Source organism: Epinephelus lanceolatus, chromosome 3 (assembly GCF_041903045.1).
Source record: "Epinephelus lanceolatus isolate andai-2023 chromosome 3, ASM4190304v1, whole genome shotgun sequence".
NCBI lineage: Eukaryota > Metazoa > Chordata > Actinopteri > Perciformes > Serranidae > Epinephelus > Epinephelus lanceolatus.
Window position 1 is genome coordinate 10,563,183 of NC_135736.1, and position 26,637 is coordinate 10,589,819.

General features: G+C 41.4%; 1 protein-coding gene across 1 annotated transcript; it reads left to right on the forward strand.

Annotated features, from left to right (window-relative positions):
• Positions 1-26,221, forward strand: ecpas (Ecm29 proteasome adaptor and scaffold). Its single transcript, XM_033624316.2, has 49 exons — positions 1-53; positions 822-952; positions 1,246-1,362; positions 1,457-1,575; positions 1,798-1,947; positions 2,064-2,241; positions 2,424-2,563; positions 2,800-2,878; positions 2,973-3,092; positions 3,224-3,309; positions 3,405-3,480; positions 3,571-3,620; positions 3,734-3,800; positions 3,971-4,093; positions 4,198-4,301; positions 5,459-5,582; positions 5,716-5,796; positions 5,939-6,155; positions 6,368-6,459; positions 6,620-6,754; positions 6,844-7,006; positions 7,269-7,441; positions 7,589-7,690; positions 7,771-7,894; positions 12,548-12,693; positions 13,281-13,335; positions 13,457-13,571; positions 13,717-13,785; positions 14,420-14,537; positions 14,617-14,784; positions 14,905-14,984; positions 15,415-15,520; positions 17,217-17,264; positions 17,363-17,481; positions 19,315-19,465; positions 19,573-19,638; positions 19,818-19,907; positions 20,077-20,143; positions 20,234-20,325; positions 20,419-20,485; positions 20,562-20,759; positions 20,863-21,074; positions 21,193-21,236; positions 21,353-21,545; positions 21,670-21,820; positions 22,630-22,735; positions 23,946-24,034; positions 24,128-24,199; positions 25,244-26,221. Exons 1-49 carry the CDS (start codon positions 32-34, stop codon positions 25,381-25,383), a joined length of 5,535 nt encoding a protein of 1,844 aa, XP_033480207.2. The 5' UTR covers positions 1-31; the 3' UTR covers positions 25,384-26,221.
• The last annotated feature ends 416 nt before the right edge of the window (positions 26,222-26,637 follow it).

Consider the following 26,637-nt stretch of genomic DNA (forward strand, 5'->3'; position numbering starts at 1 on the left):
CTGGGAGGGTCGCTAATGACTTTCTGCAAACATGGCTGCCCAGGATGAACTCAGTAAGTTTCTCTCTGCGTTATCTGTGATTAATATCTCTCAAAATATTGTATCAGTAGCTGTCAAAAATTAGTGACCAACAGGCCTGCTTCACCGTAACGATTGGCGTGTCTCTTAAGTAACGATAAAACTTATTTGAGTTAAAAACCGGTGCAGGAAAGAGAGCTAGCTGCTCAGCTAGCTGGAATGCTAACGTCAGGAGGCCGTCTGCCCAGTCATGGTCAAAATGAAACTATCACGCAGGCTACATATATTTCCATTAACCAAATTTTAAAGGTGGAGACTCAAAACGTGAATGTTTAGGGCATTTAGGATTGACTGCGCAGAGTGTCAGTGGCTGTGTAAAGGCAGTGGTTATGGCGTCAAAATGAAATGAAATGCGTTGATAGTCTGTCAGTTGTTGTAGCTAGCTGCTTGGTGAACCATGCCAAGAGAAAGAAGGCAGGGCTGGGTGATGGTTGCACCAACACAGCAGCTGACAGGACGAGCATGAGGGACTGTTTTTAGTTCACTGTTTTAAGTTTGTGTATTTTTACTGCCTCTGCTTTAAGCTGAGGGTCGCACATACTGGTTTTACATGTGGTTGCATACACCCTATGGGCTGGTGCTTCCATGTTTGAATGCAAATGAATGACAGTAGAGACATTGCTTTGGTTCTGGTCCCTAAGCAGCACTGGTCCTATGTTTAATGTTTTTCACTGGGGCATGACAAATATCACCCATGAAATGAGACATAAGAGATGATTTAATGTTGAATGTGTTTTTGACAGATCAACTGGAACGTGTGTTCCTCCGCCTGGGCCATGCAGAAACAGATGAGCAGCTACAAGACATTATCTCCAAGTTCCTGCCCCCTGTGCTCCTCAAACTCTCCAGCGTTCAGGAGGGTGTGCGGAAGAAAGTAAGAAGGGTGTAGTCTATTTCTGCTCCTAAAGAGATTACCATGACTCACAAGTCTCTGCTCTAAAGCTACACATGGAAATATGACTAAATTGCAGTCTAATGCAGAACTTCCCCCTCAAATATTTTCATCAAACTCTAAAATAAAGGCATAAAACTTGCATTATATAGATATGGACTCACTTCCTCTTATGCAAAGATGCTGCTAAAAAGCTTTTTCTTTTGCTAGTGAGAGTTGATTTCAGATTTGTTTAATGTAGTAAAGCTACCATATTACTTTATGCTTCCTGCTAGGTTATGGAGTTGTTGGTCCACCTGAACAAGAGGATAAAAAGCCGACCTAAGATTCAGCTTCCTGTAGAAACTTTGCTGGTACAGTACCAAGATCCTGCAGCCGCGTCCTTTGTGACGGTAAGAATCAAATTTTGCATTTTAGGCCTTATGTTAGTACAAGTAGCGGTCTGTAACTTGAAACAGGAGTGGTGATTGTTTCATGTATTTGTAGAATTTCACCATCATCTACATCAAAATGGGCTACCCACGTCTAGAGGTGGGAAAACAGTGCGAGCTGGCCCCCACCCTGCTCACTGCCATGGAAGGCAAGCCACAGCCACAGCAGGACAGGTGAGAGGACACACACACACAGACGTTAGGATGCACAAGCATATTTATTACGATCACACCAGTAGATTAAAACACATATGTTTTTCAGATACACTCAGTTTTTATTGCGTGATTGACACATGTATAAACACAGATACTGTCTCAGGGTTCTTTATATGAGGCTAACCCTATCCTTTGCTTGTTAGACTATGATTTCACTTCACTCTCTCTCTCTTCTCTCAGCCTGATGCACCTGCTGATCCCTACTCTTTACCATATGAAGTATCCTGCAGACACCTCCAAGGTTGCTTCTCCATTTAACCTAACTGAAAGGCCAAAGACAGTGCAGCTGCTGCTGGAGTTCATGTTGGATGTTTTACTAATGCCTTACGGGTGAGTTAATACCCCGTGCTTTAGAGATTGTACGGGTATATGTATGGGTCTTAGAACCACCGTACTCTGAGCATGTGAACAAGAACATTGATTTGTTCTCTCTGCGGCTTCTCTAGGTTTGTGCTGAATGAATCCCCGACTCGCCCTGCTCCTTCCTCCTCCCAAGGAGGTTCTGCAGAGGGGACAGTGGCTTCAGGTGGTCAGGGTCTTCCCCAGCCTCCCCCAGGGATGAGTGTCTATGCTGCCAAGAGGGTGATTGGAGAGGCTCAGTGGAGCGCTGAGCAGCTAGAGCAGGTACAATACCTGAGGTGGAAACACGGCTCAGTCCAGAAGCTGTTCAGATATTCAATGCAATTTTAATTTTATTTCTGTATTTTAAGGGCTACATAATGAGTGTATATGTAGATGGTGATGCACACTGTGTTTGTCTTGAGTATCAGCAAATGATTCCTTCGTCGTGTATGTGATTTCAACAGTGTAAGCTGGGCATAGTGAAGTTCATGGAGGCAAAGCAAGTCCCAGAGGTGGAGACAGTGGTGCACCTGGTGGTGGCGTCAAGTGACACCCGACACAGTGTGGCCACTGCAGCTGATCTGGAGCTGAAGAGCAAACAGAGGTAGGTGCTCAGTAATCTTTCATCTAACTCAGTAAATTATACCACAGATTATCAAATTATTAGACATGCTCTTTGTGCTTTATTTACAAGATAAAATTATGATTCTGTTCCAATATTTTCTCCAGGTTTCATTTGGGAGATTGACAAGCTGGTATCTAAAGTCATCAGAAAGAAATGTTGAAAGTACAAACTTTTATTCACATCATTGCTTGTGCCTTTGCTTTATTATCTTCCAGCATCATCGATTGGAACAATCCTCTAATTATCAACAAGATGTACAAGGTGTATCTGGGCGATGTTCCTCTTAAAACAAAGGTTTGTCAACTCCACAATTAATTGTCCAACTCATCCTGTAAGTTTTTTACTTTTTTAATATTAACTGTGTAAAACTATTGTGTATGTACACTAGGGAGGCAATGTGAAGCAGGAGCTAAAACATGAACCAGTAAGCACAAGAGTCAAAATGAAGATCCTGCCACATCTTCTGCGATCACGTCTAGCTGCAGAGTGCTTTCCAGCTAACATCCAGGTAGGCTCTTTGTCCATCCATGTGTGTACAATTGTGTATTCTCATTTTTTTGTAGTCTGGTAGTAGGCTAAATCACTTTCAAGGAAATGCTCCAGTGTGCTGTATTGTGATTTCTTGCCTCTCCTCCGTAGGTTGTGTATGATGGTCTGTTTGGAGCCAACACCAACAACAAACTTCTGTCTCTCACCCTGCAGTTTGTCCATCACATCTGCATGGTGTAAGAAAAGTTTCTAGATTCAGCCACGCTCAGTTATTTTCACGAAAAGGTGTTTTTTGTTTTTATGATTAAGTTTGGGCTGTTTTGTTTTTCAGTTGTCCTGACACTAATAAACCTTTGGGACTGATGCTGTTGAATGGTCTCACCAAGCTCATCAATGAATACAAGGAGGTAAAACTTAACAGAGCAATACACATTCAAGCTTCAAATTCATACAGTTTAATTTGATTTATACCTTCCTAACAACATTTGTCCTTACAGGATCCTAAGTTACTATGTGTTGCCTACTCTGCTGTTGGAAAGCTGTCCAGGTACAATAAAATAATTCTCTTATAAAATTTCCCACTTGATGTGGGATTTTAGAATTTAAAATATTTCATAATATATTTGTAATAGAATAATATTTTATATTCTCTCCTTTTAGCCGCATGCCACAGCTGTTCACAAAGGATATTGCCCTCGTACAGCAATTTTTTGAGTCCATGTGCAAGGTACGTGAAAGATCTTTAAAAAATCTGACAATAAATGATTGAAAACTCAGCATATTAAAACAGTGAATCAAAAGAAGGCAATTCAAGTTTTTTTTTAGCCTTTATTCTAAGAAGATTACAATGGTGTATCTGATACTGATATTTCCAAAATTCTGTGTCATCTTCTTCAGGAGGACGCCGATGTCCGTCTTGCCATTCAGGAAGCTTTGTCCATGATGGTTGGAGCTTATGCCAACCTACAGGGGGCACTGCTGAACCTAATGGAGGCCCTGGTGGCTGCATACATTGGAAAGGTAAGTCTGCGTGGGGAAAAATAAATACTTGGTTTGTAAAGAAACAATGTTGACTAAGTAGGCATTAAGTAATTTAAGCACTGTTGTCTTACTTTTTTTGGCAGCCGGAGGTGCAAGTTCGCCAGGTGGCCATGAAATTTGCCAGCACAGTGTTTGCTCCTGATCATGTGCCATCAAGATACCTGCTGCTACTGGCAGCTGGAGACCCGTAAGTGTTGAAACACAGGAAACTGTTACATTATGGTTAATAGCAACATGAATACACTATAAATGTTTTAGTAGGAAAGCATGTATTAGATCATATACACAGTAGAATACAAATAATGCCAGTCCTACACCAAATGACTTTTCAGGCGATTTTACTGTCACAGGCAAATTTCCAATGTCAGAATAAAGTCAAAAGAGCTTTACGTAGTTGGTGAGCGCTCTCATGACTTTAATTGTTTGGTGTGAGGTGGTCATAAAACTCAGTCCGACCTGTCTTCAGTCAGTATTTACGTCATCTTTTCCAACAATATCAAACATGTTAAATATTATTGTGGGTTTTTAGTCTTGGCTTATGCAAATACTGAAGTTCAGTGACATGAACATTGTCAACAACCAATAGCTGCGTTCTTTTCAGCACCACACAAGAAGCAGGAAACCCAGTAGACAGTAAACATGAAGGGGACTCTAGAGAGGTGCAAGAACATGAACAAGTCTTGGTTCTCTGGTGCTGTGGAAAAGAAGAAACTGGTGGAGTTGTGGAGTGAACAAGAGAGCATGTTTAATTCAACGTGTATCTGAAACATCAACCAGCACTTATTTTAGTGAGAAGTCTTAATTGTTGAAATGGTTCGCCTCTCATTCCCTTGGTTGTCTCCCACATAAGTAGTACAGTTAACCGACCTAGTTGCGAGTTGAGGCGACAGAATTCAAAATTTAAAGTTTGTACACAAATACAATTTATTTTTATGGATTATATTGATGTGGAATTGACAAGAATACTGTCGACATGTGAGGCCTTTTATTTTGTGTTTCTAGAGTAATGTGATTTTGTGGACATGTCATATTTCTTAATGGGAGTTTGGCATAATATTTTGCACCAGTAGCAAGTTGAGGAATAATCACAAAATGAATCTAGTTGTAGTCTTGAAAACTGTAATCCTGCAAGATCCTCAGTCTTTGCGAAATGTTATAGTCTGGGATCAATAAACTCACATTGTCTTTAGAAGTGAGAGGATGTCAGACTTTAGTCTTTTAAAAGTTTTCTACTCTCCTAGGGTACATGTGAGATGGGAGATGGTCGATGCTAAAATTAGGGTGTTATCCTTTATTTTCCTGAGTGGTGCAGAAGGTCAAATGAGCTGTTTCTCTGTGTTTTAGGAGGGAGGAGGTGTCTGGGGAGGCCCAGAGGGTGCTGAGAGCTTTACCTACCAAGAGCTCAGAGAAGGAGGGACCAAAGCCAATGCCCTCCTTCACCGACATGGTGGCCTATGTCCAAGAGAAGGTGAGTCTCTGTGCATATTTTTTATTCTCTCTGAGGCAATAATACACCCAGGTTTCACCCATTTGTGCTAGAATTATTTACTAGAATGAGATATTGAATCTCCTCTCTTTTTTTTTGACCTTGTCATTCCCAGGCGGCTCAGAGGATCAAGACTCCAGCTAAGTACATTGTTGGAACCTCCACTATTCCTTTCAACCCATCTGCATTTGGAGAGGTAAATATTACTTGGCAGTCAGACTGAGACATCCGTTAATTGTGATACAGGATGAGTTCGCAAATTCAGTTTGTGCCTTTTGAAGATGTAAGTCGATTTTTGTTTTGCTGCAGACACCTAATTTTTTTCCCCGTTCTCCTAGATCGTGCTCTACCTGAGGATGTGTTTAGCACACAGCGCTGGGGTCACACCCATGTCTACACGCCTGGCAGACATGCAGGATGATGCGCCGGCCATCGGACGCTATGTCCACACACTGCTGTCCTCTGAGTCTCAGCCTTCAGTGTCAAAGGGTTCTGAGGCCAACCCTGTTCATGTCTACATGGATCTGCTGCAGCAGCTGTTGTCTGCTGTTGGAGGTGAGAGACGTAAACCTGCTTTCTGCTTAGGGCCATTATGCTGCAGGATCGAGTCAGCTCTCCACTGTTATTATGGGCTTCATCGAACATTTAAGAACCCATTATAATGTAATGTAATGTGTTTGGTTATATTGTTTTGATTTGTCCTGATATCATGGGTGAACACACTCTCAATGTGTTATTTATTCTACTTCCATTATTAATATCAACAGGAATCCCAGTTATGTACTGTCTACTGGAGGTGGTGTCTGTGTGCCCAGAGAAACTGGCCTCCAGATTTGTCGATAAAATTGACTGGATTAAAGTGAGTATTTCACTTATTTATGTGTTTATTTTAATGTAGGATGGAGGCAGTTCTACACTGAGATTTGGCATGCTCTAATTACTTGTGAAACCATGAGCCCCATCCACATCTCCCCACTGTCAGTACATTCAGCTGTAATAACAGATGTTTCCTTCTCCAGAGCCTGATGAACACAAATAAGGAGGACATGAGGGAGCTTGCAGCCCAGCTGTATGCTGTGGTGGTTTCCACCATGACTGGCAATGAGCTGCAGACGGCTGTCCACAACCTGCTGAAAATCACCAAAGACAACCATGTATGTCGCTTTGTCTCTTTATAGTTTTCTGTCATATTGTAAAAGTGTGTTTTTTTGTGTAAATGTTAATTGGTTTTGTTTAACCACAGAGTCCTGAGACTCAGCATGGTGCCATTTTGGCTCTTGGCTACATGGTGGGAAGGTACATGAGCAAGAAGAAAGCTGTCACCACTGGGGACGACATGGGGCAGCAAATGAGCATGATCTCCCAAGGAGATGATGAACTTGTTGCCATGGCCACCAAGACAGTTGGTATGTAATCGATTTTGCAACAATTTCCTGCAGTTTAGGCTGCATTTATTAACTATAGCAGCTGTTAGAGTACAATAAAGTGATCTTAAAATAAATGCCATTTATTTGGGTAGATTGTGATGTGGGGATGTAAAGAAAACATTCTATACGCTTACTATTTGTTAATTTGGACTTTTGTGCGAACGTAAAATGAAAAGAAATAATTATGGCCTATATGGGTTTATCCACTTATGTGTGCGTGTGTGTGTGTGTATTTATCCAGGTTCTTTCCTGGACAACAGTAGTGCACTGCTGGCTGTAGCAGCGTGTACAGCTCTGGGAGAAATTGGCCGTAATGGCGCCCTGCTGATTCCCGCAGAGGGGGAGGGCTTCACTAAACTGTCAGCTGTGGAAAACCTGCTGGCTCGCATCCCCTCTGGCAAGGAGAGCACAAAGGTAACCAGGGACTACACAACAGGGAGTGTGTTTGATGTGGTGTTGTTTATGCGTGTATGTATTAATGATTAAGACCTTAAAGATCATATCACCTTCATCTCAATGATCTCGCCTCCATCGGTCCATTTCTTCATGTGCGTTGTCCAGATGAAGGAGCGATCAATCCAGACATTGGGTTACCTTCCTGTGGGAGATGGAGACTTCCCTCACCAGAAGAAGCTGCTGCAGGGTCTTATGGACTCTGTAGAGGTATGAAACACAATGACTGACAGTAGCAACACAGGGCTTAGCGGAAACATCTCTTACATTTTCATTTTTTCTTCCTGAAGGCCAAACAGGTGGAGCTGCAGTTCACAGTTGGAGAGGCGATAACCAGTGCTGCAATTGGCACCAGCTCTGGAGCTGCCAGAGACCCATGGACCTGCACTGAGGACCAGTACAGCCCATCACACAGTAAGTGCTTTAAGTTGTAGTCGCTGAAATGTACTTTCTAGGTATAATATGTTGGATTGCTGGTTACTGTTTGTTAACACGCTCGCCACTGAAAGTTAAAGTAAAAGGCAACCCCCGGATTCATTTCTGTTTGGCGTTTGGCCTCACAATATTTGGGTTTCTTCTGCGCTGTGGTTCTTGGATGCCTGCTGCGTACAGCATCTGGTTGCTTCCTTTCTATAAAGACCCGACCTCACCCAAGTGCTGTGGGGGTACATGCTCATACACATCCAGAGCAGAGTCTCTGCAAAAAAATATGCCGACTGTAAATCTGTCGGGCTGTCGTGATTGAGAGAGATTACTTCTGTGTGAGTCTATACATTGGGTTTGTTTACATGCACACTAATATTCCACTATTATGTCAATTTTAGCATCAACATGTGAGATGCTGACATTATTTGGGTTTTAATAGCATTATTTGGATTTGTATACAGCATGTTCGGAGTATGCGTCTCAGTTGGGTTTTTTAACGCAGTTTGTGACACACAGCCTCTTATCTGTTTAAAGTCAGTTCTGTGCTTTGTCATGGGGACCGTGTACACAAACCAACTTGCCAACAGTTTTAAGGCTGGTATAGAAATACATGGCCAAAAGAAAAGCCCACATTTCTGATCTAAAGGAGAAACACACCTACTTTTACACATTATGAAAGACTTGGATCTCAACAGGTTTTTGGATATGCACAAATATGGCAACGCAGACCTTTTCAAGAGGTGGCTGAAGGAATGAAAGAATAAGGGCAAAAACCAGACTGTTCTGTGCATGTAAATGTACTCGCTGTCTCTTTGGAAAGTCCTGCATAGTAAACACTTTAACTGTTTTTGTACTGGTTTGTACATTTTTGACCTGCATCATAAGTGATTGAATTAGCTCATCCAATGAGCTATGTTCACACAGGTTTAATTTGGTCGTCAAGTATGTATTAAGGCTGACTGTCCTCATTGCAGTTATTCATGTAATCAGATTTGTTAGACCTTCTTTTGTGGTGACAGTGGTTGTCAGAGTGACATGCACAATGATGAAAGACATGTTTTCTGTCTGGCAGCTCTGCATTGGCAGCAATCCAGATATGTGAACATTTAAATTTGCCTGAGCATTAGGGTTGGGTGATAAGTAGTACAGTAATAAGATATCCCGCGGTATCTAAAAATAGCAATGGTATCAGTTTCATTAGTCATGAAAAAAATCTGCCGCCCATATAGGCCTACAGTGGCCAGTAGCCGCTGCGGTCGGGTACGCTGTACAGCACACATTATCGTTACTGCCGTTGTTATTAATTGATACTTTTTTGGAAGTGGACTGTAGCCCATAGACAGTGTTGTTATTTCATTCTGTTTGGTTGACTGCTGCATTTGCACTTTTTTTTTATTTTTTATATTTATTAATAAAAGTTGTTAATGTTGTACATGTTTTGTTGTTTTTTATTGGTTTTTTTTCAGTATTCTTAGGCCTATGTAATGTTTGTTATTATGTTTCTGAACTGTATAGGCACAAGCCGACATTTTGGCGACTCCCTCTGAGCCCTTTAAAGTGATTTTTAATTAGTCACGGTAATACCGTATACCCCGGGAAAATGTGGGGAAGGTTTAATGGTAACAAAATTTGGATACCGCCCAACTCTAGTACTTGATGACCTTAGAATGGTACTTAATGACCTCAGATTGGTACTTGATGACCTCAGAATGGTACCTGATGACCTCAGAATGGTACTTGATGACTTCAGAATGGTACTTGATGACCTCAGAATGGTACTTGATGACTTCAGAATGGTACTTGATGACCTCAGAATGGTACTTGATGACTTCAGAATAGATGACCTCAGAATGGTACTTGATGACTTCAGAATGGTACTTGATGACCTCAGAATGGTACTTGATGATGATCTCAGAATGGTACTTGATGACCTCAGAATGGTACTTGATGACCTCAGAATGGCACTTGATGACGAGAATGGTACTTGATGACCTCAGAATGGTACTTGATGACTTCAGAATGGTACTTGATGACTTCAGAATGGTACTTGATGATGACCTCAGAATGGTACTTGATGATGATCTCAGAATGGTACTTGATGACCTCAGAATGGTACTTGATGACGAGAATGGTACTTGATGACCTCAGAATGGTACTTGATGACTTCAGAATGGTACTTGATGACCTCAGAATGGTACTCGATGACTTCAGAATGGTACTTGATGACCTCAGAATGGTACTTGATGACGAGAATGGTACTTGATGACCTCAGAATGGTACTTGATGACTTCAGAATGGTACTTGATGACCTCAGAATGGTACTTGATGACTTCAGAATAGATGACCTCAGAATGGTACTTGATGACTTCAGAATGGTACTTGATGACCTCAGAATGGTACTTGATGATGATCTCAGAATGGTACTTGATGACCTCAGAATGGTACTTGATGACCTCAGAATGGCACTTGATGACGAGAATGGTACTTGATGACCTCAGAATGGTACTTGATGACTTCAGAATGGTACTTGATGACTTCAGAATGGTACTTGATGATGACCTCAGAATGGTACTTGATGATGATCTCAGAATGGTACTTGATGACCTCAGAATGGTACTTGATGACGAGAATGGTACTTGATGACCTCAGAATGGTACTTGATGACTTCAGAATGGTACTTGATGACCTCAGAATGGTACTCGATGACTTCAGAATGGTACTTGATGACCTCAGAATGGTACTTGATGACGAGAATGGTACTTGATGACCTCAGAATGGTACTTGATGACTTCAGAATGGTACTTGATGACCTCAGAATGGTACTCGATGACTTCAGAATGGTACTTGATGACCTCAGAATGGTACTTGATGACTTCAGAATAGTACTTGACGACTTCAGAATGGTACTTGATGACCTCAGAATGGTACTTGATGACTTCAGAATGGTACTTGATGACTTCAGAATGGTACTTGATGACTTCAGAATAGTACTTGATAGGGTTGGGCGATAATACGGTAATAAGGTATCCCGCGGTATCTAAAAATAGCAACGTATCAGTTTCATTACTGTCATTAAAAAAATCTGCTGCCCATATAGGCCTACAGTGGCGTGATATAATATTAAATATAATTTATTTAATGTCTAAATAATGACTGTCCAGCACTTATGTATGTGTGGTTGAGTTTTCAATTTAATACTATTACAATTTAAAACTAATAATAGGCTATAATGTTTCTCATAACTGTTGTCGGGAGATGACATTTGATAAAGTTTTTGGATGTGACGTTGTCACTTGACAGCTCAGATGTGAGAAAGAGAAGAAAAGATGGCAAGCCGCGCATCAAGCGAGTTGGTCCCCAAAAACCTCACAACTTCACAACTTCTGCAAGCAGCAGCAGCAGCAGGTCCAGTTTCCATCAGAGTGGAGGAGGGAGAAGCGCAACCCGAACCACCGAAAAACAGATGACTGTGGGCAGTCTACTTCAAAGAAAACCCAATGCGGCGGCATGTCCGGTCGGCACCATACAGGAGCGAGCAGGAGCAGAGATAACTACCTGTTGTCGTGAGCCTGTTATTCAGGGAGATGAAGACCTCCTTCCCAGGTGGAAATGTGATGGAGCAAGGCGTTTTCCTCTGATGTCGAGGGCTGCCTGAAAGTACCTGTACGTTTGTGCCACGAGCTCTCCATCAGAGCACATATTCAGCACCGCGGCCAAAGTTGTCAATCCACTACGTGCCCTGCTCCAGCTGGAAAAATTAAACATGCTGGTTTGTCTGGCGAAAAACCTTGAATAGTTTTGAAGCATAGGATGCTGCTGTAGTTATCATTATACTTTGTTTTTATGTCATTCTCAATGAGGATTAGCCTGTTCTGATGGTCGAAACAGTTGGGACTTGGAGAGGGTGAACTTTTCAAACTAAAGGTAGGCTCTAAAAATAACCCAACGAACAGTATTTCCCGTTGCTTCTCAGGATAGGATTATATATGCCCATTTTCAGTCATGCCTTGTTATTTATTGTTCTGTTTTTCTTATTTGATAAGCCCTGGTACTGGATGCTGTAGAGCTGTGCTTTTAATGTATTTGATTTATGTTGATAGGTTCTAAAAATAAACCATCGGACAGTAGCCGCTGCGGTCGGATACGCTGTATAGCACACATTATCGTTACCGCCGTTGTTATTTATTGATACTTTTTTGGAAGTGGACTGTAGCCCATAGACAGTGTTGTTATTTCATTCTGTTTGGTTGACTGCTGCATTTGCACTTTTTTTAAAAAAATATTTATTAATAAAAGTTGTTAATGTTGTACATGTTTTGTTGTTATTTTTTCAGTATTGTTAGGCCTATGTAATGTTTGTTATTATGTTTCTGAACAGTATAGGCACAAGCCGACATTTTGGCGACTCCCTCTGAGCCCTTTAAAGTGATTTTTAATTAGTCATGGTAATACCGTATACCCCGGGAAAATGTGGGGAAGGTTTAACGGTAACAAAATTTGGATACTGCCCAACTCTACTGAGCATTTATTTACATAGAATAGTATGGAATTTTTATCTACACCTCAAATGCTTCCTCAACAAAACTAGCAACGTTCATTTTTGTCCCTCATAAAGTTTCCACTCGTTTCCTGTCCTGTTAGATGTGAAAAACAATGATGTGGTTCCTTGGGTCCTGAAGTCCATCCTGTCCCGGTATATACCCAGCCAGAACCCTCATGTCCGACAGGCAGCCTGCATATGGCTGCTCTCCCTGGTCAAGAAACTCAGCCAGCACAAGGAAATAACGGTGGGTGTGTTGTCCAATTATATACCTCCTAATCTAAAGAGAAACAGGGTCACATTCTAAAGGAGAAACTCTGAGAAGCAAGAGAGTGATCACTGAAGTAGATCTCGTGACTAGAGTGAAGAAGAGTTTTAGTCCTTTCTGTACTTTAACATGTGTTTGGAGTTTAAGAACCAGAGTTAAGACTTTCGCACAAGTCTGTGTTTGTTTTTTTTTTTTTTTTGCAAATGTCAGATGTTAAAAGATTAATATGACAATGTGTTTTGGCTTTTAACTGTCCCGCATCATTAAAAGGTTTTGTTACGCTTTTCTTCACTTTTTCTGCATTAGTCACAACTGCTCACAAGAGATGTTCTCTGTATTTATTAATTACCTTTAGCTGTAGAAAATGCACAAGCTTTTTTCTTCTCATGTGAAATAAAGTCATCAGTGCTTGAGGGCAGTTTGTTTTCTAGCAAAAAATAATACACATACTTAAAAAAATATTTTTTTAGGGGTGGTGGATTTATGTATAGCAAATTCAGACTTGGTGTGCTTGTGTCAAATCACTTTTGTTTGTAAAAAAAATTATTTTGCCTTTACTCCTACAGTCCAGTTTGAAGGAGATTCAGGTGGCGTTCATCTCTACTCTCTCAGACCCTGACGGTAAGAAAAGACCTCGGTCGTACCTGACTGTTGGATTGATTTGTTCAGTACTTACACCAGCCAGGGCTTTCTCAGTTTTGTCTCTGTCCTTCATCCATCCCTCTTTTTCTTTTTCATCTAGAGTTGAGTCAGGATGTGGCGTCGAAAGGCCTGGGCCTCGTCTATGAGATGGGAGGAGAAGTTGACCAGCAGGAGCTGGTGTCTACCCTGGTGGAAACACTCATGACAGGCAAAAGGTGAGTGGATGGTTGAGTAAAGGAGGAAGGAATGAAACGAGAGAGAATCACAGGAGGTGTCCTCTCTGCAGGGGAGAAGAATTAATGTCGAAATGTTTTCAGTATATGAAGATATGATTGAATTCTTATTCATCTTTGCAAACAGAGTGAAACATGCAGTTTCAGAAGATACAGAGGTGTTCCAAGGAGAAGGTTTGGGGAAAACACCTGATGGGTAAGTCATATTTCACCACTGTTAGACATTTTTTGCTCTTTTGTTTGTCTAAATGTATGAGAAATGACATAAGTATCAATAAATAAATGACTCAATCAACAAATACAGGAATAAATGAAGACAGAAATAAATAAATCACTGTATGAATAAATACAGTAGTGAATAAATGTAAAAATAAAGGCAGGAATTAATAAATAAGGAAATAAATAATTAAAAGAACAGATGATTAATGAAATAATCACAAATAAATAAATGCAAAATTAATGAAATAATAAATGAATAAATGCTAAAACAAATATAGAAATTAATGCAAGAATAAATAACAAAAAACTAACAAATAGCTTAAATTTATATCTACATTTTGGACAACTACATTGATTTACTTCTGTATTTCTGTGTCTGTATGTTAATGAGATAGGAGGTCCTAACCTCTGCATGTATTTCTTTATGCATTAATGTCTTTAATTCCATATTTTAGCATTAATTAATTTATGTATTTTTTTATACACTTGTTTATTGATACTTAGGCATTTTTTGTTCTTCATAAGAAAATGCTAAAAATCTTTATTTGTGTGAATTTTGTGTTTCACTAAACTGACCTTCTCCTCCCTCTCGTATTGGTGGCTCCTGGCAGTCACGGCCTGACCACATACAAGGAGCTCTGCTCATTAGCCAGTGATCTGAACCAACCAGATCTCGTCTACAAGTTCATGAACCTGGCCAATCATCATGCCATGTGGAACTCCCGCAAGGTATCATCATGCATTATCCTCGTCCTCTTTCCCATCCACCACATGTGCCACTTTTCCTAACTGTCTCTCCTCCTTTCAGGGCGCAGCTTTTGGTTTCCACATGATTGCAGCCAAGGCCGGGGAGCAGCTGGCTCCATTCCTGCCCCAGCTTGTGCCCCGCCTGTACCGCTACCAGTTTGACCCCAACCTCAGCATTCGTCAGGCCATGACCAGCATCTGGGACGCCTTGGTCACTGATAAGACCCTGGTAGACGTTTAACCTTGTGCAGCATGCACACACAAAAATAGATATTTGTGCATGTGCAAACAAATGGATGTAGAGCATAGAAGTGAAGTGAGCGTGTTGGTTTGTTCTGGTGTCTTTCAGGTGGATAAGTATCTTAAGGAGATCCTGCAGGATGTAATTTCCAACCTGACCAATAACGCCTGGAGAGTGCGCGAGTCCAGGTACAACAGTACACACACACACACACACACGTAAGCATAAAGACTAATCATACTATTGTCATCTACATTTCTACTTTCATCAGTTTTATTTAGCCTGTTATGGTTTAATACTGCAAAATACATTTCCCTTGTCTCTTCCGAGATTTTTCCGTCTTTTACAACCTGTTATTGGTATTTTCAAGCAAATCGAGTGGGCAACACAATATTTATACAGGAACAAGATTTTTCAACGGCATATGTAAAATGTGGCATTTTAAAAGTGCATATATGTATACATATACAGTATATATATTTTTCTTATATATAGTTATTTTTTCCCAGTATTTTACATATTGAAATTGTACTGTTAAGATGAAGAAGCCGTGAGGTCTAGTGTGCTGTAATGTAAACGTCCAAAAAATGAGTTGTGATTGATTGATTTTCCCTCCAGCTGCTTGGCCCTGAATGATCTGATTCGTGGCCGCCAAGCTGATGACCTCATTGATCACCTGGCAGAAATATGGGAGACGCTGTTCAGAGTCCTTGATGACATCAAGGTGAGCAGGAAGTGATCACCATCAGTGTTGGTTTGTTCACTGCAACAGATGGAATTTGTTAATAGTTCCGACACTGCAAAAAAACAACTATAGGATTGATACACCTGATGATGGATTGTCATGCAGGATAGACATTACATACATACAGTATCTCACATAAGTGAGTACACCCCTCCCATTTTTGGAAATATTTCATTCTATCTTGTCATGGGACAACACTATAGAAATGACACTTTGATATAACTTAAAGTAGTCAGTGTACAGCTTGTATAGTCGTATAGATTTACCTTCCTCTGAAAATTACTCAAAACACAGCCATCAACATCTCAACATCTGGCAACGTAAGTGAGTACACCCCACAGTGAACATGTCCAAATTATGCCTAAAGTGTCAATATTTTGTGTGTCAACCATTATTATCTAGCACTGCCTTAACCCTTTTGGGCATGGAATTCACCAGAGCTCACAGGTTGCTTCAGGAATCCTCTCCCACTCCTCCATGATGACATCATGGAGCAAATGGATGTGAAGACACCTTGCGCTCCTCCACCTTCAGCTTGAGGGTGCCCCACTGGTGCACAGGTGAGTTTAGGGCTGGATACATACTTGGCCAGTCCATCACCTTCACCTTCAGCTTCCTCAGCAAGGCAGTTGTCATCTACTAGGTGTGTTTTGGGTCATTATCATGTTGGAAAACTGCATTGAAGCTCAGTTTCTGAAGAGGAGCGATCGTGCTCTGCTTGGAATTCATGTTCCCCTAAATGAACCGAGCTCCCCAGAGCTGGCAGCACTCATGCAGCCCCAAACCATGATGCTGCCACCACTATACTTGACTGTAGGCAAGGGACAGTTGTCTTGGTGCTCTTTCAGCATGTGTGGCACCTTGGTGAAGAGCACCAAGACAACTGTCCCTTGCCTACAGTCAAGTATAGTGGTGGCAGCATCATGGTTTGGGGCTGCATGAGTGCTGCCAGCTCTGGGGAGCTCGATTCATTTAGGGGGACATGAATTCCAAGCAGAGCATGATCGCCCCTCTTCAGAAACTGAGCTTCAGTGCAGTTTTCCAACATCATAATGACCCAAAACACACCTAGTAGATGACAACTGCCTTGCTGAGGAAGCTGAAGGTGAAGGTGATGGACTGGCCAAGTATGTATCCAGCCCTAAACTCACCTGTGCACCTGTGGGGCATCCTCAAGCTGAAGGTGGAGGAGCGCAAGGTGTCTTCACATCCATCTGCTCCATGATGTCATCATGGAGGAGTGGGAGAGGATTCCTGAAGCAACCTGTGAGCTCTGGTGAATTCCATGCTCAAAAGGGTTAAGGCAGTGCTAGATAATAATGGTTGGCACACAAAATATTGACACGTTAGGCACAATTTGGACATGTTCACTGTGGGGTGTACTCACTTACGTTGCCAGCTGTTGAGATGTTGATGGCTGTGTTTTGAGTAATTTTCAGAGGAAGGTAAATCTATACGACTATACAAGCTGTACACTGACTACTTTAAGTTATATCAAAGTGTCATTTCTGTAGTGTTGTCCCATGACAAGATATAATAAAATATTTCCAAAAATGGGAGGGGTGTACTCACTTATGTGAGATACTGTACATACAGCAGAATAACTTCAAACACATTACAAGTAGAAGCACATTATTTAGAAATGTGATTGTGACTGCGTCATGTTGTGTTTCAGGAATCTGTGAGGAAAGCTGCGGACCTAACACTGAAGACACTCAGTAAGGTAAAGATGTTTGTCACAGTATCGGCCCGTGTGTATATCTTAATAATAGTTTGTGTGTACTCAGGCATGTACAAGTGTGTGTCTCCATCTCTATCCAGGTGTGTACACGTATGTGTGAGTCTACAGGCTCCGCAGCCCAGAGAACTGTGGCGGTAATGTTACCTACCCTGCTGGAGAAAGGCATCGTTAGCAATGTCTCAGAGGTCCGCTCACTAAGGTAAGATGCTTATAGTGATGCAACTTATGCTGAATGTCAGTCACTCAGATGCAAAATTAACATTTTTAAGATTCAAGAGATTCAAGCTCAAGATTCAAGATGAACTTAATTGTCATTCATGCTGTTCACAAGAGAAGTGCACAGCAGAATGAAATGATGTTGCAGAAATACTAAGAATAGCAAGTTAACTATGTAAACATAGTGTACACATGATAAATGCTAAATATTGACAGAGTAAAGATAGACTGGAATTGCACACACAGGATAAAAGTGCACAAATTGCATTTTAGTAGTGAGGGCAGGCGGCAAACTAGGTGTGGATGTTTTCGATCATAACAGTTAGGGATGCGGCAATTGTGAAATTCTGGGCCAATACTGATGCCAATGTTTAAGATAACAGTTTAGCTGGTAGCTGATACTGATGTTTTGTTGTTTATTTTGCTTTTGTTGTTATTTAATTCCCTTTTTGTGCTAGGGAAAGAAAGTCATTCAGCCTTTCATTACACTATCTTTGAATAACCACTAATTCAATTGTACATATTCATGAAAAAACCTTTAATATTACCTTCTTTCACATGAAAGACATCTTTAAAAAATAAAATAAATAATGCGTCAAAAGCCTTTTTACTATATATATATATATATATATATATATATATATATATATATATATTATAATTCCTACTTAAATATCTGTTATATTGCTGTAAAAACATCAACAAATCTCTCCTTTAAACAGCTGTATTTATTCAAGTTTGATGCCAAAAACTAAATTTTGCAAGATTACATTTGAACACATCATGATTGTGTTATAATATACCTTTGCCCATATGTCTCATATTGTAACTCAACGTCTGTCATAACCTCTTTGCCTCCGTTTGCTGTTAGTTTCAGCCATCAGCTGCTTATAGCTAAACTTAAGTCGCTCTCCTCCAGGTGATTTGTTGTTCACAATGTAGTATTATCAGGAAAAAAAGTGTGCGTCCCCAGACAGTTCGGTAGTAAGCTCACTAGGTTCTTTGCCCCTAAGGCATCTCGGGGAAGGTCTTTTTCCATCCGACAGACGATGAGATGTCATTAGTTTCCAGCCCTGCTTTTTCGACTGCACAAAATTGATGTGACACAACAGAAAAACATCCGCCACTGCCATCGGTGAATGCCATCTCAATTGCCGATAGACATATGGCAGTCAACAAGGAGAATATCAACTGATACTAATGTTTGGCTGGTAAATCTGTGCATCTTTAATAACAGTTTAAAACTCAGCCCACGTTGAAAGTAGATTTTTTTGCACTGTTTTTGTTTAATGAGATTCTGGTCTGTTTTTGAGTCATTTCTCCCCTTGTTCATCAGAATCACCAAGGCAACAGTAGTTTCCTACAGTAGTTTCCTACAGTAGTTTCCTACATTGTCGCAGAGTCGCCACCTAAGTGTTGCTGAAGTGCTCATTGACATAGTTATATCTTCAAATGTGTGTCTGTGAACATAGATCGACACCTGGTGAAACAAAAACATATGATTGGCTGACGCTTCACTGCATCTTCAGAGGGTTGAAAAAAGTTGAGGCCAGCTCAACTTTGATTCGTGGCCCATCATGCCTGTCACACAGCGACAAGTGTTGGGCGTCAGTTTGTTGCTTCATATCACTGGCTTACATTGAAAATGACTTGAAGCCTGTTGCTTTGTCGCCGGTAGTCTGAACACAGCATAACATGTCATGGTGTTGAACAGTATGGATCTTTTGTTTGCCTTTCAGCTGCCACATCACCAGGTTGTGATTTTGTGCCATAGTGTTGTCTGCCTTGTAAACCACTGTGTTGTATTCCCTCCCAGTATCCAGACCCTGGTGAAGATTAGTAAGACGGCCGGCGCCAGACTAAAGCCCCACGCGTCCCGGTTGATCCCGGCCCTGCTGGAGGCCCTTACCACCCTGGAGCCTCAGGTCCTTAACTACCTCAGTGTCAGAGCCACAGAGCAAGAAAAGGTAACCCCAGCCTGATACTGCATCTACACCCAGAGTCTGGTAACTTAAGTCTGTAAGTTTGATATGACTCCACTTTGTCATGATTTGTGTTCTTTCTGCCTCTCTAGAGTGCCATGGACGCTGCTAGGCTGAGTGCAGCCAAGTCCTCTCCAATGATGGAGACCATTAACATGGTGAGAAACATCATCATTACATAATAATTAATGAGTTATTAATATCCTTGACCTTTAGGGTTTTAGACTCAGTTTCAAGGTGCCACAGGAAAGAAAGCGAGGTTTCTGCTTGACAAAACACGACAAAAGTCGATGAAATTTGTTTAGTAAGGATCCATCTTGTGTATCCCTGTTCTCAGTGTCTGCACCACCTCGATGTTTCCGTGCTGGGAGAGCTGGTTCCCAGGCTCTGTGAGCTGCTCAAGAGTGGAGTAGGCTTGGGCACCAAGGTAGACACACACTTCTGTAGTCTTAGATTGACTGTAAATGGTTGTTGCTTTGACCACCTTTATAAATCCACCTGTTTCTGGAGTGTTGGCCCTTGTCTCCATAATGTATGTAAAGATAGAGTGTATAGAGTCAGCCTGTTTATGTTTGCCTCTGTTATTTTCGGTACAGGGTGGCTGTGCTAGTGTGATTGTCTCACTCACAGTGCAGTGCCCCCAGGACCTCACCCCATACTCAGGTATAGCACAAATATGCTCATCTCTTCCTGTAATGTGTTTACTGTTTGGTGCAAGTGAACTAATGAGGAAGATCTTTTTGTTTTGTCCAGGTAAACTAATGAGTGCCCTGCTGAATGGTATCCATGACCGAAGCACTGTAGTACAGAAAGCATATGCCTTTGCTTTGGGACACCTAGTCAGAGTAAGCACCCCTTCTGTTATGCAATCTAATCATTGCAAGGTTGTTTTAAAGGACTCAGCAGGCATCAGATGTTGTATTTGTTTTTCCCATCAGACAGCGAAAGACGCCAGCGTAGAGAAACTACTCCTGAAGCTCAACAGCTGGTACTTGGAGAAAGAAGGTGAGACAGCTGAAATCTACCACTTTCTTTAAAGTATAGTGATTCTGTATGTGCATTAAACCTCTTTCACTCCTAGAACCGGTGTACAAGTCATCATGTGCGTTGACCATGCACGCCATCAGCCACTATAGCCCCGATGTGCTGAAGGGCCATGCAGGAGTGGCTCTGCCGCTGGCCTTTCTGGGTATGCATCAGGCGCCAGGTCCTGATGAGGAGAAAGGAGAGGGCCACGATGCCACGCTGTGGGCTGAGGTGTGGCAGGAGAATGTCCCAGGTGAGAAACACTTCAATGAACGTAGTGAAATCATATCTTGTATATGTATTTTGTCGTTGCTATGACATACGCTTTTATTCTTTGAACTTTTCTTTGATTCTAGGAAGCTTTGGAGGCATCAGACTCTACATGACGGAGCTGATCGCTATCACACAGAAGGCTCTGCAGTCCCAGTCCTGGAAGATGAAGGCTCAGGGTGCAGCTGCCATGGCAACCGTTGCCAAGGAACAGACAGGCTCATTGGTGGCGCCACACCTTGGCATGGTGCTAACAGCGTTAATGCAGGGACTATCTGGGCGCACGTGGGCTGGCAAGGTAACGGCTGATTAAACAACAGCAGAGCAAAAAAATTAAAGAGATTGTTGTGTTTTAAGATAAATTTGGGGTTTACAAATATATATGTTTATATGTATATTTTTTGCTTGTGTTTTAGGAGGAGCTATTGAAAGCCATTGGATCTGTAGTCTCCAAATGCAGGTGAGATTCCTTGCAGAACTTTTTTTCCTATGAATGCCAGTATTCTGTCTGAAGGATGGCGTTCATTTACTGTTTTTTATACTGAATTATTTTGCCATTTTTCCTCTGACTTGTAGCGAGGAGCTGAAGAAGCCTTGCGCAGGCCAACCGACCATTCCTGAGGTGCTGGAGGCTGTGTTTAAGGAATGTCGTAAGGAGAGTCTGGTGTACAAAATGGCTGCTCTGCGCTGCGCCGGAGACGTGCTCCACAGCAGCCAGGAGGACCGTTTCAGCGACATGGCTGAGATCCTTTTCCCTCTGATCAAGAAGGTTCAACCACATCTGCTCATTCTGTTATTGTCTGTTTGTTATTTTGGCGCCATATAGAAAGACGATTTCGCATTTTAAGAGACCTGTTTAACTGTGTTTAATCTATCTCCCTGATTCCCAACAGAACTGCCCAGAGAGCGGCGGTGCATCTCCGAGGTCACTGGATGATGATGACGATGACAAAGACGCAAAGGAGAAAGCGCTGCAGACAGACGCTCTACTCTGTGCTTTTGAGACTCTTGGAAAGACTTGGCCCAAAACCCCACAGACTCAGGGTGAGTCACAGACACGACTGGACCGCTGCTCACATGTAACAAGTTAACCTATTTTGGGAAATGTTTAAACTCCAAACCACGTTTTCCCAGCTCTGCATTGTATATATTGTACATTGTGTATGGTGAGAAATACGCATCCTGGACAATAGTTAACATTCTCACAACAATATCAGGCAGCAAGGTTTGAGGCTTAAATTAATTTTCATTTCCTGTACTCTTTTTTAAGTTGAACATCCTGCTGGACTTGTGACTCACTCTTCCAGTCGTTGCTCATGTGGCAGACCACACCTGACCTCACCCCAATCTGTGATGGTCCTCATGTACCGCACAAATATACAGAATCACATCCAAACTATTATTTCTGCCTGCCCCCAATAGAGATGAGTGGATGAACTGAAGGAAAGAATACCATTCTCTTTAGTCAAATTCAGTTGAATTTGGCATAGCTGCTATGATTACAACTTACTGCATTCTCCCCATTGTCTGTTTTATTACGCTTTTAAATGTGTTTAATTTATGTTACTGGCTTACTCCTATTCTCGTACTTCTCACCAAAGATTATCCAAAAACTGGTTGATCCTTAACTTTTTTGTCTTAGTGAAATGGGACCGACCTAATGATCGAAGACAAGTGAGCAAGGTCTAAAGTTGACAGATATATGAGCAGCATTATACCACTCCAATACCAAGCCAATATTTCTTGAATTCAAGAAACTCATGTACATTGTGGGGGGTTCAAGCTCATTGTTAGAACTGCCTTGGTGTTGTAATACAGTTGTTTCATGTTGGGAACATTGTGTCTGTCTGCAGCTCGTTTCCAGGTGGAGGTGTGCAGTCTAATGTGTGACAAGCTCAAGCTAAGCACCTGGAAAGTACAGCTTGCTGTTCTACAGTCCATGAAGGCGTACTTCAAGGGGTAAGGACCAAACAAACATATTCCCGTTCTTTGAAATTAAAGTGGAAACAGACAACTTTTCAACTTTGCCCACCTAGCGTTTCCAAGTATTATTGTACATTTTCCTTTGAGCCTAGACACAACTATCAACACAGGATATACTGCATTTTGTCTTGTCACAGTTACTTTAGCTTTTCCATCATCTATCATTTCCACTACTTGATACTCTTTAGTAATCGGGGATAGCTGCTGATAGCTACCAGGAAAAACAGAAGCACCATTCTCTTCCTGTTTTGGTTGTGCAATGGTTGATATGCTTCCTTTGTGCCAGAAATTGAGCCTTCATTTTTGCGGGAGATCGTACCCAGTGGCTGACAGAATTGCACAGTCAGAGCGAGGGCTTGATATCGGTATTCAGTAACTGAAAGGTACCCAAATAACCCAATACCAAGTAGTATTGAAACTTCTCCAGTCAAATGATACATGCATTCGATCCTTTTTGTACCAAGAATTAGAAAATTATGACTTGTATGTTTTTTTTTTCCTGCTATCACTGCAAGCATTCTTTGTGGTCTAGTCTGTGGCAGTCTGTGGTATAGTGAAGTCAAGGGTGGTGTATGCGAGCTGTTTCTACAGTTATTTGATAAATATTTTAAGAATTTGAAAACCTTGTATTCCTTTTAAAAATCATTTGGATTGGGGCATTGGTGGCTTAGTGGGTAATGCAGGCGCAGATATTTTTTGGGCATTTTTGCCTTTAATTGATAGGAAAGCTGAGTGTGAAAGGGGGAGAGAGCGAGGGAGTGACATGCAGCAAAGGGCCACAGGCTGGAGTCGAACCCGGGCCGCTGCGGCAACAGCCTCGTACATGGGGCACCTGCTCTACCACTAAGCCACTGACTCCCCCCAAAGAAAAAAAATCTTTAAAAAAAAAAAAAAACAACAACATTTGGATAGAGAGGAGTGGTATTGCCATTTTTCGCAACTGAATTCTCCAGTTTCACACCATACACAGTCCGAGGGAAAGCAAGGCTTATAGAGAACCCGTCCTTATGCCGATGATATCATTATTCTATAACCATTATACTGGGCGCTCAAAGCTTACTTCATAACTTAAAGCCAAAACCTAGTCTATTTCCACTTCAACTTTGAATCAAGCTGATCAATGCGTGCTCTCAGCAAACATTTCCAATGAAAGTTTTTCACATGCATGTGCTGTGTTTGCTGTCAGGTTATTGCTGCTTGAGAAGGGGAGTGAAGACTTCAATGCATTGTCACAGATCCTCACAGAGACCTGTGCTGCTCTCACTTACCCTTTAGGTAAGAGCCTCACGATTAAAGTGTATTTAGTATTATAGTGTAATATGGCTGCCTTACATCACGTGGTCATATGTGTGTTGTTTTTCTATCCAGAAAACAAAAGTTACTCCTCTGTGAGGACAGAGGCCTTGTCAGTTGTGGATCTGATCGTAAAGAGAACTGGAGGTAAGTGTTTACTGCTACTAAGACTGCATCAAAGGAGGGTTGGTTGTGCTGTTATTTAATTTTTTTTCCACGTTCTACCACCACTGCAGTTTTCTCTGACCAAAGTAAGACAAAGAAACACGTGACTTTTTTGATTTGTATTGCTGTGTTATTGACTTAGTTCAGTTTGTATGTGGGGAAATGAAAAGGCGAGTCCAGATTTTCTTCAGGGGCAGGTTGTCTCTTCTCTTCATTGAATGTGCAATATATTCACACCTTTTTAGGCAGTTCTATGGTAACCTATCGTCTGTCAGGAGCAAACTTGAATATGGTATTTTTTTCCACACACTGTTTCCACTAAGTGTCAGAGTGTGAATGGTTTCATGAAGCCAATCTTCCTGTTCCTTTCAACAGCCTTCCTGTTCTTACGTCAGGAATTTGAGTTTCCCTGACAACTTAAAGAAAATAAAACAGGAAAAAACACACATTGCTTTTTTTAAGTTTGAAGCTTGTGATAATGGATATTTAAATGTAAGACCGTGAAAGTAATGTAGGATCAACATGAGAGATATTTAAATTCAGATACTATTGTTTAAGAGCATATTTGTCAAATTTGAGCACAGATTCTCTCCTGTTTTACTCACAGTTGGTTCAAACCATTGCAGATTCTGTTTTCTATCAATGAAGTGTGCTGTGACGCCCAAGTAGTTATTGTTAACTAAGTCAGATGTTCCCGTGAGAGCAACGTCCTTTGCTTGCTCAAACATGTTCATCCCCCATGCCCTCTCCACTTCACACAAAGTGTGTATTTTTTACACAATGGTTTCTCTCGAGGGTAAATAAGTGGTGTCTCTTGATGCAATGCAATCTGAATGATTTCTCACAGTCAGTGTACATCTGATTTTTTTCCATATTAACAAAGTAAAAAATATCTTTAATCCAAGAGTGATGGGTAGGTGGAGCAGGGGATTTCTAATTGACAAAAGATCCAGCGTCTGTATGTATCATAGATTACTGATCCAAGTGTCACTGATGAAAGTTCTTGTGCGTGTGTAATGTGAACAGAGAGCGAACAGTGGGACTGTGTGTCCGTGAAGAGCCGGGAGCAGCTGCAGCGCTCCCTGTCAACGCTGCAGTCAGACAGCAGACCTGACCTGAGGGATAAGGCCCAAGAGCTGCGCAGACACATCCAGAGCCAACCCTGAGCGCACGCGCGCGCGCGCACACACACACACACACACACACACACACACACAGCTCACTAAGCCAGCCAGATACATGCAGTCACAAACACGGAATACAAAAAAATAGAGCATCAAGTCATTTTTCTTCATCATCAGTAAAACATATCACACACTCCTCTGTCTGTTGATCTCCTCCTCACACATCTCTCAGTCATTGCATTACTTATCCATATTACCTGTGAGCTTTGAAGCTGGTGGAAGCTGGCAGACCGATTGACGAAGCTTGACCTTGAAGCTTGAAGAGAGAATACGTTAACACAACTTGCTCTGAGTCTGAACTGGCAGCGACGAGTGGTGAAGGGCAAGGCTATTATTGTAACATGTCAAGTTTTATTTGGTTCATTTAAATGGACAGTAACATAATGATAATAAATGCTATATAAACCAATGTGTTGGGTTTGTGGACACTGTATATCTATAGCCCCAAATGGGGACTTTTACTACTGTTGTGGGTTTGCCTACTCATTAAATATCAGAACAACAGCAGGTCGTGCACCTCGGCTAACGGAGAAGGTTGACTGGCCGGCTCTTGTTCAAAGGTGCACTTTCAGGGGTGTGGACACTTCTCGCTGTTGGACCACTGCTGCTGAGTGATGGGAAAGATAGCTGAGACATTGGAGATCTGTCTCCGTCTCCTGTAAATGATGTTCCTTCTCCTGTTTGCAATGTGAGTGAGCAGGACCGCAGCCAATTTTGTCAAGTCTTGAGAGTAATAATAAAAACCCTGCTGTTAAGTTGAAAGTGATGCTCTAGTTGTTTGAATTTGTCCCTGATGAAATAAAAATACCTTGACAATTTGGACATGTGAGTTTGGTATTTCAAGGGGAACTACACTCATTTTCAAAACTCATACATGTTATTCCTATGGTCTAAGACAGTCCAAAAATACTAGTAAACATGAACAGCTCTCTCCCAAATCCAAAAACCAGAGTGCTAAATTTGTGATGTGCAATACAAAAGCAAAAAAAAGCTTATTTGCGTATGTGTGTGTCCACAGTCAGGTTTCCATTCACTGCCCATGGACCAGCTCCAGACATTATATTTGATGACATCACAAATTTGAGACTTACTTCTCTGGTTCCTGGCCTTAAGAAAGTGTAGCTGACGTTCACAAATATTGACTGAACTTTTCTAGGCCAGGCAAATAACACTGAAATTTTAGGTGGTACAAAAGTACAATTTGTTTTTACACCACTACATTTATTTTTTGTAATT